We start from the raw sequence: 12,322 nt of genomic DNA, 5'->3' as shown, positions 1-12,322 counted from the left end.
ATGCATAATAGGTGCTCGGAAACAAAATGATCATCATTATAAACACAACAACAACAACAAAGGGATGACATGACAACAGTGGCAAAACACACACAAAAAAATGTTCCGTGACACAAAAACAACATATGTAAAAATTCAAACCAATTCCAACATACAATCCAGGAGAAACGGCATGAGAATGTGTGACATCATCACACATTCTGGAATTAGAAAACAAGAAAACACGAGTCAGCAGTGGAAGAGGACACAAAGCAAAAACCTTTGCATGATTTCATACGTGACACGACTTCCAGACATTCATTGACTTGTCAACAATCAAAGCAGGATGTCCCTCCTCCCACCAACGTTGTAAACGGAAGAACACAAGGAGAATGAAAGCAACAATGGCAAAGGAAAATGCACAACACCTGATAAAAGCATAGGTTAACTTTCATTTGGAAAAGTAATCATCACGTAGGTTCCTTAGCAGTTTGCAAGCTTTGAGCTTGGATGGGTGGGGTTAGACACAAGTTGCCAATGGAGGGAGGGTGCATTACGCAGTTTAAACTTGGGCCCATCAAATAAAAACAAGGTGTGTGTGTGTGTGTGTGTGTGTGTGTGGGTGGTGGTGGTGGTGGTGGTGGTGGGGGGGGGGGGGGGGGGTCTGACCAGCGGACACTCAAAAGCAACACGAAAGAGGAAAAAGGAAGAAACCAAACCAAAATAAGACGACAGCACGACACATCAACAGGAATGTTCCATGTTTCTCCCTCCCGAGGCTACCCATGAGGAGTGTGAGCACTTTGTTATCCAATTCATTTCTGACAAACGTGTGCGTGGAAGGAAGAAGGGGTGTGCATGGCTGTTTCCTGTTGGGGAACGACAGATCGAGGGTTAGAGGTCAGTGTCATGGGAGGGCTTCACAGTCAGGATGAGGAGGTGAGGTCAGATCCGAGGCAAGTACTTCTCAATGAATTCCTTTACCGCCAGCATCTCCTGCAAGCCAGACAAAAACACACACGTGACAGGCAGGACAACTGATTAGGCACACCTGCATCACCCTATGACATTCAAACATAGCTAGCCAGGTAGCCCACATTCTCTACTGCAATACACTGCAACCAACCCGTCCATCCTCATTGACCAGTCAATCTTTGGGACTCAGCCGCTCCACTGCTGTTGTAAACTCCCTAATGTCATATACCGCACGTTATTTAGTGCAGGTACCCTCCAGGGTGGACCTCATGTTTTTGTTTTACACCAGGCACTTTGCAGGGCAGCCAAAGGTCCTTCTTAGGACTAATGACAGATCCCTGCCATCCATATACTGTATACATGCACATACTGTACATGTTAGATATGCACAAACCTTTCTTTCCAACTGATACCAATGGCTTTCCAATATGGTACCCATAACTTTTCAAACTCACATTTAGTTATTAGTTTGGGCTCACCTGGAGGTAAGGAGGACTGGAACAAATGAGGATTTGTTGATTACTGCTAATGAAATATCATGAATTACTGCTACCACATTACTACTATCAGGAGAACCAGAGTATAGAGGGGGAGAGGCCACGGCAAGGTGCACTGTATTCGGACACACGCTCCGAGCAGCCGGTGTGACACCACGCAGGTCTCGGGCAAACCTTTTGCACTTTTCAAACGCCGCTCAATAACGCATGTGGTACGACTACAAGTGAAATGTCTTCATCGGAAAGTGAATGTTTGTTCACAAGCGAGCTCAGGGGAAGTTAGCACAGGCCGACATCACAGGCAAGCAGAGGAAAAAAAGGAGCACTCGATTTGCTCACCCGCACAGTACGGGTAATATCGCCTCATTGGAGTGTTTCATTATTGGTTATCGGAGCTACACTACCGCTCAAATGTTTTAGAACAGCCCAGTTTTTCCAGTTATTTATAGAAACAAGTGGTTCAAGTCCGATGAATAGCTTGAAACGGTAGAAAGGTAAGCGGTAAAGTGTCAGAGGTTAAAAAAAGGTAAGGTTAGCCAAAAGTGAAAAAGAATGTGTATTTCACAATGATACCATTTCAGGGTCCACAATTTAAAGCTGTTATGCAGAGATGGAGGCTGGTCAAGTACACCATACTGACTCTTGTTTCTCATACTTTGGTGGCCTCCATAGCTGCATGAGAGGCCACACTAGCGTGACAAGGTTCCCACACCTGAGTGCAGGACGAGTGAGGGATCCCTGGGTATGTTTTGAAGGTGATCATCTGTGGGTTGACTATGCATTTGAGCTTTTCTGCGGTCATGGCGCCAAAATGCACGGGGATCATGTCGTCACTCTCGCCGTGGCATTGCAGGATGGGCAGGTTCTGGTGGCCGCTGGACGCCTGCACAGTGGAGACACCGCGTCAGCGCACCCATTTAAAAAGCACACTATAAAAGAAAATCATAACAAGCACCGAAGGGAAGGTCTTGTGAAGCGGCAGCCAGCAGCTGAGGGCCACAACGCCAGCTAACTGGTGCTGGCAGGTCAAGGCGGTATACAGGGACAACGCCCCACCCTGAGGAAGGGGGCAGACAACAGGGGTATCAACGCTACCGTTTCCAGTTCTTGGAAAGCTCCTGCTGGGGTTCCTACCTGAGAGAAGCCTCCGAGCATGATACGGTGAGGAGGGATGCCGTTTTTAGCCTCGTGTTCGATGATGGCCTTGACTGCAGGGACACCAGAGAAATCAACAAGGCACTCATTACAGGTAGAGAAAATGAAAGATAGATCACAAGGATCACACCATCTGAAGCTGAAGCTCTTCTACATTTGTCCTCTTGGGTGTGGTTCGTTTGTCAAAAAGGGGGACAGAGACCACCTTGATTGCAGAGCTACATTTTGCCCCTTGACCACTGGGCGGAGCTATAGCACGAGGTTCACGAGACTGAGGCTGAATTAACCTGTGCTGCTTTTGTGCTTACCCTCGGTCTTGTTTTGCTTTGGCAGCCATCTTATTTGTAGTCTTACATGCTCCTAGTTGTAGTCACATTTTAGTCCGTTCTATATGTCGTAGTTTTAGTCAATCAAAACTCAAAAAAAAAGTTATAGTCAATGAAAACTACAAATATTGTAGTCTAGTTTTAGCAAAAAAAAAAAACCAGGTTTAATATAATGTTTGTCAATAATTACTGGAAATTGGATGAGGGAAAGACCACAGAGGGTAAACAATGACTATGTATTTATACCAAGTACACCTGTAAAAGTCTACAGGTGAATAAAACACATAATGTCATGCATTTTCAACGTCTGATAGACCAGCGGTACCCAACCACCAGGCTGCAGCCCGGTGCAGGTCTGGGGGCGGGGCCAAACTTTCAGGCTCAATGATTAAGACAAATAAAGTTAAAATAAATGTGTAAATAACTACATGTATATTAATGTTGGATATATGGGCCAGTATTTTATTTTTAAAGTAATATATCAATCCCATACTTTTTATATTTTTATGTTGTTTGTTGTGAGCGGCAACCTGACTGTCCCACTTTGTTGGACGGTCCTTGAATGCACCGAGTCCTACTGAGAACATGTTTGGTTCTGCTTTGGAGACTTTTTGCTTCTTTTTTCAGCCATGGTTTTAAACTTTTGATCAGCTGATAAACAGCCTACTTCAGTTGAATTGTTGTTTTCAATCAATGACTTCTTCAAAGTGCTTTTTGTCTCACCCCCCCTTCTTGTTGTTGCATATTGTAGCTCTACTTAAAACCTCATTAAGATCCAAATGTGCAACATGATCATTCTAGACATTTTTCAACATTTGGATCAGGAGTGTATGTGCGAATGCATAAAGGTCAAATTGGATGAGCTTATTGATTGCTAATGTGCGTATTTGTTGGTGTACAACCTCAGGGTAATTCATGCTAGCAAGCTGCCTTTTACCGCACACATCAAGCAGCCACGTTGTAATCTTCCACTGGACATTTGTGGGAACACGAGCCGGTCCATGGGGAAAGACCACATCCAGTCTCATCTTGTCAACCTAAACTCTCACACGACTCGTCACGTTTTAGTCCTCAAAGAGCCAATGTTTAGCTTGTTACCGTCCTCTTTTCATGATGGAAAAAAGCTTCATCAAGGAAATCATTTGGTCGTGGTCCAAACAGCAACGTCAGGTAGCACATGTATGCACACACACTCAGCCAATCAGCCCATCAAGTGTATTAAGCAGGGCTTGCTTACTTGAGCCTTTTTCAAACACAGAAAAAGGATGCATAGTGTACCGTAGGACATCAACTCACTTTTTTCTGCTGCCTCTTTGATCCCAGATTCGTCCTCAGGGATGTCAGGGCTGAGACCCATCAGGTCAAACCTGCACACAGAGACAAACAGTACTTTTTTATTTGTTTCCAGCAGCAGCGTGGCAGTTGGCGTGTTTACCAGGCGGGCATGGTGACGTTCCTGCTGAGAGTGACGGGGATGCGTGGCCTACAGGAGGACAACACAGGAGGGTGAAGAAAAGCAAGAGTGACAAGGTGAGCTGTCTCAGGAGACTCACGCGTGGGGGCAGATGAACTTAACGTGAGGCAGCTGGATGCCCGTCAAGGTGTCGGCCCACCCGTGCCTGACAAGAAAGAGGGAGAAGTTTCAAGCAGGGCGACGGCATTCATCTTTACCAATATAGACCAAGGCCAATAAAGACCTATTCACTCAGGTTACCCTCGCAGACTCTCAGCCAAAGGCCAAATACAAAGCCTAGTTTACATCTTCTGTTCTTAAAAGTCATGTATGGTCTCGAGGTGACACCCCTACTGCTTACTACTTAGTCTTTCCCACAAACACATTAGAAGGGGACTGTAAAGTCCGCACAGTAGATGGCATCCTAGCAATATAAACAAACTCAAGAAAACAGGTGCATTTTGAATGACAATAAAAAAAACTAATCATAAAAAATGCAGTTCATTTCAGTGAAACTGTGTGACTATGCGGGGGGGCTAGAGAACACACGTCTCTGTGCATGACATGTTGTCCTTGACGTGCTGGAAGACTCTTGCGTGTTCCATCAGGAGGAAAATATCTCCGTGCCAACAAGTGGATGAATTTGGGAACGGAACCAGGAAGAAGACACACAAAGCTGCTCTTTCTTCTTGGAGAAAAAATAAGGACAGATCCTTTGTTTACTCTTCAGCTCTCCTACCACACTTACCCCGTGTCTCCCAACCCATGAAGGAAGATCACCTGGAAGGTGGGGAAGAGAAGCCGTTAAGCTACTGCTCATCACAAATATTCAACTCATCTACATGCGGGTAATATTTACAACCTGCTTACAACCTTCTAAATACACTTGTTAACATTATTACAGTCCTATAGACATAGAATAACATCCTATTACCTATTATTCTAGGAGACATAATAAGACTTGTGCTCATGTGTTTGAATAAATGTCTTGTGGCTGTGTGGACAGGAAGCCACGTTGGGCTAGTACTACTGTAGTAGTGTTCTGATGATGTTATGTGGCTGTTGTGAGATCATTCAAACCTGCAATAGAAGCCTGTTGTTCCAGCGATCAAGTCTGGTGCTTGTTAGAGTCCCTCTATATAGAGAGTTGCGACATGACGAGTGCATTTGGATGCACAAATAGACATGAGAAGGGTTCAAGCTTTACAGATTCCCTTCAGATGTCAACAGACGGACAATTTGGGAAAATAAAATCAACCGTTTGGGCTGGAAGCCGAACTCGTCTTCCAAGCTGTGCGAGGTAGGCTCTGTGTATGTTAACATGTTTAATGTCACAATGTTTAGACAACCTGCCAGAGCCACCTGGGGCTATGTTACTAAGTTTAAGGCATCTCTTCATGAACTTGGCACGTTTTGGGGAGAGTGTTTACCTAAATATTGTCTTCTACTTCATTGCTTTGATATAAAAAAGTAACCTAAACGTAAAATATACTATAAAAATAAGACAGTCATGGATGCTCGGAGTTAAGAATGATCCTTAAATCTATAAATAATTATAAAACAGACATTTTGCATGCGTCCCTTTGTGCAGAGACATTGCAATTTACATGCATTGTCGTACTGTGCACACAAGCCGAGCGCTTGAATTGGCCCCAATGTGGCGGTAATCTCAGTTGCCGTAACTCTCTATATAGAGGGACTCTAGTGCTTGTGTGTTGCTGGTGTAGACGATAGTTCATCAACGTCTTTTAACGCCTTCAACTCTATTTGTACTTTGATGCTGGAAAATGCTTCATGTAGGCCAAGAATACATAACATTTGCTTAAATATGCATTTTTAACTAATAACAGGCCATAGTCAACTACAAAATAGACATCATTTATTCATTTTGAAAAAAGAGTGAGGGTGCAATGGGAACTGCAAAGTAATGAGAAATGACTATACACAGACACACACACACACACACACACACACACACACACACACACAATACACACGTCCCCCTGCAGAGCAACTGTAGGCTGTGTAAATAAACTAAAAAATGCAGGTTGCTGTGAAATCAGACAAAAACTCACCGCCGCGGTTTCCTTCTCGTTCCCGGACACCGTCACAGCCTCGGCGAGCAGCGGCACAGACATGTTGTTGCCACACATACACTGGGAGAGAGTCTGCAATTGTAAAAAAAAAAAAACCTTTACGTGTTTGCTACCAAGACTTTTCCCTTTAGTACACTACCGTTAATGTCACTCAGACATGCTGACTGACACCACCTTCTTCCTGTAGTCCCAGTCCGGCCTCGTGGGGCAGGCACTGGGGGCCACGTGGGGATCATCTTGGTCCAATCAGTGCCAACATACTGCAATGCACCTACGGTACCTCTTAAAGGAAACCTGCACCCATCATCCACAGTCCTCATGTGAGACATGAACACTCGTGTCTTTCTCTTTTCGGTGCCTTCTAAAGATATAGAAAGAGGTAAAAAGAGGCAGCTAACGAATGCAGGTAATGGGACACACCTATCCCGCCTATGAAAACAGGTCCAAAAAGCTCCAAGGAGGTTTAGTGGTTTTCTATCCATGCTGTGAGCGTGTAGTAACAGGTACATTCATGATAACATGTCATACTTGGACTATTCTGGCAGCTTTGATTTCACATAGCAACATAGAAAGGAACGCTACACCTAGCGTCAACAACAACAACACAGCTCCAATATGTAGCGTTACCTTTGGCTAGCGTGTGCTGAAGCTAGCGGCTAGCCGGCTAGTAGTAGTAGTAGTAGTAGTAGTAGTTAATGTGTAAACCTTGAACTGGATTAGGCAATTCCAACACCTTCCGGGTGGTTGCAGTGAAGGTTTGGAGCGCTAAGAAGTGGGTGTGTGAGTGACACATAATGACTTGTGTGCCTTTGATGGTTTTTGTGTCACGATGAATCATTTCTGCCTGTAAACACGTGCTAGCAGACTTACAAGACAAAGGTCACCCTAAAAAGGTGATTGAGTTGCCTGTGGAATAAATCAGAAGAGAAACTAAGAGTGTGCCTTTTGTCAGCTACACCACAGAGCTGCTTTTTCTTTATCTTAGCATATCTTCACCCACATTGGATTGAGATATTATTATTATTACTACACCTTTAGATTCCCTCTCCCCGGCTGAGACCAGTTGAGAGACATCCTTTTTTTTTTTTTTTTTTTTTTTTTTTTTTTTTTCCCCCTGTCCTGTCCAGCCTTTAAAGCAGATAGAATTGTATACCTAAATGCCGTCAAGTGCTCAACAGATTTACTCTGCCAGAGAGAAGTGTGATATACACTTCCCCTGTCATACAAAATTTATTCGACCTTGATGCTTGTTATAAAGCAAATTTGGGAGCGACCGGACCAGAGCAGGTGGGGACAGAGAAGAAGAGAAAAGGAAACGGGGGGGGGGGGGGGACAAAAACAAAAAAAAGAGAGACAAGAGACAAGGACAACAGCAGCAACAACAATTGTGACAGAACAACAGAAACATACAGAACGACATCAGCAAATAAATGTCCGTGACAACTATAAAGACGAACAAGGATAAAGGACAAATCAATATCAACAACCGCAATGACAAAGCTGTCAATGACAATCAGACATAATAGCAGTCATGAAATGATGAACTATGACAGTGATCACAATGACAATACTGCATTGAAACAGTCGCACACAATAGCAGTCATGAAATGATGAATTATGATAGTGATCACCATGATAATACCGCATTGAAACAGTCACACATAACTGTAGTAATGAAATGATTATCCATGATAGTGAATAGAATCAAAGTTACTGTAATGCACATCATTGTAAAAAAAAAATATACATATACACACATATATACATACATACACATACATACATACATATATACATATATATATATATATATATATATATATATATACATATATATACACATACATACCGCACATACACACATATATATATATATAGTCATACTGCTGAAATCACCGTCGCTGTAATAAAACCAACAACATAATAACACCCTGGATAACTCAGTGAGTAATGTGGGGAAGTACGCATGTACTGTGAGTGTGCACATGTACAGGTATCTCTGTATGTAAGGAAGACTTCATATATATATATAAAGGTGCAGGAATGTGTGGGCGTGTGATTGTCACTGAGAGTGCATGAAAGGAAAGGGGCCGCCTTCCACCTCCCAGAGAGCCCCGCCCCAAATAGCAAGGCCGGGCCCCGGCCGCCAGAAGGCCACCAGGCCCATAGGGGCAGGCAGCACAAAGATCAGTGCCCCAAGAGCCAGCCCAGAGAGCCCCCCCCCCGGGAAGACCAGTAAGGGGCCGAAGAGAGGCAATCCCAGCCAAGGACAGGGCGCCAGCGGGCCGGAGGACTGCCAACCCCTGAGACCAGCGAGAGATCACACCCCACAAAGGCAGACGGGTACCGGGGGCCACAAACCGGCAGGCCCAGAGACGCCTCCACAGCCGGAAAGAAGCCCGCCCGCGCCGGAAGCGCCAATTCCCCCCCACCGCCACCCCCACCCCCAGGGAGCGGAGCCCGGCCCGCCCCGGGCCAACCCCCGCCCGACCCCCGACACAGGGCCGCCCCGCCAAGGGATGCAGGAGGCACACCCTCCACCCACCCGGCGGAGGCACGGGTTGAGAGACATCCTACCGGTCGGACGTGCCCTGAACACCTCCCCAGGGAGGCATCCTGACCAGATGCCCGAGCCACCTCATCTGGCTCCTCTCAATGCGGAGGAGCAGCGCTTCTACTCAGAGGTTCTCCCGGATTACAGTGGTTCCTCACCTTATCTCTAAGGGAGAGCCCAGCCACCCTGCGGAGAAAACTCATTTGGGCCGCCATCTTGTCCTTTCGGTCACTACCCAAAGCTTACGACCATGGGTGAGGGTAGGAACGTAGATCCACCACTAAACTGAGAGCTTTGCCTTTGGGCTCATGCAGAGTCCGCATGCTGCAGACGGCGCACCAGTACAGCAACCATCAGTGATGACTATGCCAACAGCAACACAGTCCAAGGAAGAAATAGCCTTTACATTAGCCTCTTAACAAACCGAAATGTGACCAATATCATCACACACCTTTCCATTTTTCAATGTGTGTCCCTCAGTGGAGGAGGAGGAGCTCCTAATCAAGCAGTGGGATGATTGATTGTGGTCTAACCTTTCTTTCCACGGCCCCACAGAGATCCATAACAACGAGCCCACAGAGAGCGGGCTTTAACGGCCGCCGTAGGAAACAAGGCATCACTCTCTGCACCTCGGGAGGAGGTCAGCAGTTAAAAATAGGGACAGCACGTGCTCCAGTTCCAACGCCTTCACTTGAGAATGATGGATTTTCATCAATAACCCAGCACTCGTTATTAAAAAAATGGATGGAGGCTTCCACCTCGTGGCCCTGCTGCACGTGTTAGTAACGAGCATGTGGATGTTCACATCCAGCCACAAGTAGCAACATTTCACCAGGGACCACCACAGCACGCGTCCTACGACGGCTTTCCCTTCCTCAACTTCACTCCTCATTCGGAAGTCAAGCGACGCCTGTGTCATCACGAGTGTGCCTCGTGCGTGATTCCAATTCCATGTGCATCAAACAGTACTAACACACACACACACACACACACACATGGTTGGCAATATGCTGCAGTCAATGACAGCCTCCTCCTCCTCTTCCCGGACGCACTTGGCATGGGCGATACGGTGAAATTCTGCATCGGTCCGATACCGTGTAAATACAAGATGGACTTTGTATTTCGATTTTTTTCGAGATCATTGAGCTATTTCACCTTTGATTGGTTTTGAGCATGGCGATGACACAATATCGACAATTTAGCAATAAGAGCAACACAACACCAATAACAACAGATGTCTGTGGTGACATCAGAAAACTGGGAAAAACAGCGATCTCATCACAATAGCATCGATGCAATACAGATTCTACTCTATGGTGTCGACAATATCAACATTTGGATCGATCCGTCCACCCCTGGTATGCACACAATACACCAGCAGATCTGCACCCGACAACGAGCTCACTATTCCAGGAGACTATACCCTGCTTTCGGCCGACTGAAAGGACCAACGCGGTTAAAAGTGGCGGTTAACGCGGGGGAGGAAGTGGGTGGCGGGCGGGTGCCGAGGAAAAGAACAATGGTGGCTTCTTCTTGGCTCATCACCATCAGTGATGGCATTCAGCGCTACGAGCCCACCCCCTCCCCAAAGAAACCCCCGATATGGCTGACCCCCACGTCGGACTAAATCCCAATTAATCTGGCCACACGGGCACACACAATGCTAGCAGGCTAGCAGAATAACTTGTTATTGTCTGCTACCGGCGAGCTAGCGTCACGGCACAAAATGGCCACGCCGGAGTTCGGCTTCTGGAGCGACCGAAATGTTCCGACTTCAAAGCGATAAAGTGCGCGGCATAAAACTGTAAAATATGGGGGGGGGGGGGGGGGGGGTTTAAACGGTGGTCCGCCAGCTGACACAAATTCTTGCACTCACCGCTTTGCTGTCCCACTTCACGACGAAATTGAACTTCCGGTTAGTGTACGCACACAAGAAAGGGGCGGGGCGGGGCCGTGCGTAGATACGTCACCACTGTAACTACGCCCGCTACAGATGAGCGTTGCTTTATAAAGCAGCTCTCTACAACCTGTGGCACTGTGAGCTTCCTCTAGAACAGGGGTCTCAAACTCAGTTTACCCGGGGGCCACTGGAGGTAGAGTCTGGGTGAGGCTGGGCCTCATCAAGTATTGGGAGTCAGGCTCACGATAAAGATGATATCTGTAACGATATCAGGAAACACGTCCAACATGTTAGCGCACTTAAAGCGGTATCATCGGGCAGTGAACGTTACATCTACAACAGGGTTCTCAAACTCAATTTGAGTGGGGGCCAGTGGAGGTAGAGTCTGAGTGAGGCTGGGCACATCAAGTATTGGGAGTAGGGCTGGGAATCTCAGGGTACCTCATGATACGATACTATTCACAATACATCCATGTGATAACACCACTGTTAGTTCAGTGTTGGTGTTTACTTGCCCTTGGAAGCATGGAAGTAACACTAAGCTTGCAGTCACACTACTCTTTGATGTCCAGTCGCGGGCCGCAAGATACGATTTTGTGGGCCGCAAATGGCCCGCGTGTGGCGAGTTTGAGACCCCTGATCTACAAGAAAGACAACCAGCTTAGTGCAAACACCGATAACGGCAGCATATAAACAACCTCGCGCAAACAACTCTGACCGGGCCAAAGCAGTAACACATGGTATTGGAGTTTTTACAGCCACCAGATTACGACCATGTTCACTTGTTGAGAGCGCTGGCTTTAAGTGCAGTCATGGAAAACATGATTAGACACCCTAGTTTCTTCACTTTCATGTTCATTTGAATGCCTGATACAACTAAAGGTACCTTTTTTGAACAAATACAACAATAACAACAAAAATAGCTCATAACAGTTCAATTTTTTGGCAGTACAATGCTATAGCTATTGATGTTAGCAATGTTGGCTATTACCAAGGAAAACATGGAAGTTGCTACATATCAGCTCTTAAATGAAACTCTTATGAGCTGTATTTGTTATCATCATATTAGTCCAAACAAATGTACCTTTCGTTGTACAACAGATCAATAAACTCACTAGAAAAACTCATTCAAAAGTCATTTTTTCCATGACCGTATATGATCCAAGTCCTTGTACCTCGCTATGAACGTCCTCACTTTAGCCAGACAGTTATACCAGCACGTTATGAAGAAGCTAATTCATTGGCGACTCTAAATTGTCCATAGGTATAAATGTGAGTGTGAATGGTTGTTTGTCTATATGTGCCCTGCCATTGCACCCCGCCTCTCAGCCGAAGTCAGCTGGGATAGGCTCCAGCATGCCCCCGCCACCCTAATGAGGATAAGCGG

At 45.9% G+C, this 12,322-nt stretch overlaps 1 protein-coding gene across 4 annotated transcripts; it reads right to left on the bottom strand.

Moving 5' to 3' along the window:
• Positions 1–101: 101 nt before the first annotated feature.
• Positions 102–10,967, bottom strand: lypla2 (lysophospholipase 2). 4 transcript variants are annotated; one of them, XM_054762967.1, is made up of 9 exons: positions 10,912–10,967; positions 6,461–6,553; positions 5,134–5,165; positions 4,486–4,551; positions 4,368–4,415; positions 4,229–4,299; positions 2,586–2,659; positions 2,407–2,508; positions 102–2,334 (listed from the first exon to the last, which is right to left on the bottom strand). In XM_054762967.1, exons 2-9 carry the CDS (start codon positions 6,536–6,538, stop codon positions 2,101–2,103), a joined length of 705 nt encoding a protein of 234 aa, XP_054618942.1. In that variant the 5' UTR covers positions 6,539–6,553; positions 10,912–10,967; the 3' UTR covers positions 102–2,100. The 4 variants fall into 4 exon arrangements, with proteins under 4 accessions (XP_054618942.1, XP_054618945.1, XP_054618944.1 ...); XM_054762970.1 differs by lacking the exon at positions 10,912–10,967 and having other exon boundaries at positions 102–975; positions 2,164–2,334; positions 6,461–10,852; XM_054762969.1 differs by lacking the exon at positions 10,912–10,967 and having other exon boundaries at positions 102–848; positions 2,164–2,334; positions 6,461–10,852.
• Positions 10,968–12,322: the final 1,355 nt, after the last annotated feature.

The sequence above is a fragment of the Dunckerocampus dactyliophorus genome, chromosome 20 (assembly GCF_027744805.1).
Source record: "Dunckerocampus dactyliophorus isolate RoL2022-P2 chromosome 20, RoL_Ddac_1.1, whole genome shotgun sequence".
Lineage (NCBI taxonomy): Eukaryota > Metazoa > Chordata > Actinopteri > Syngnathiformes > Syngnathidae > Dunckerocampus > Dunckerocampus dactyliophorus.
This window is presented reverse-complemented; position numbering and strand designations above follow the sequence as displayed.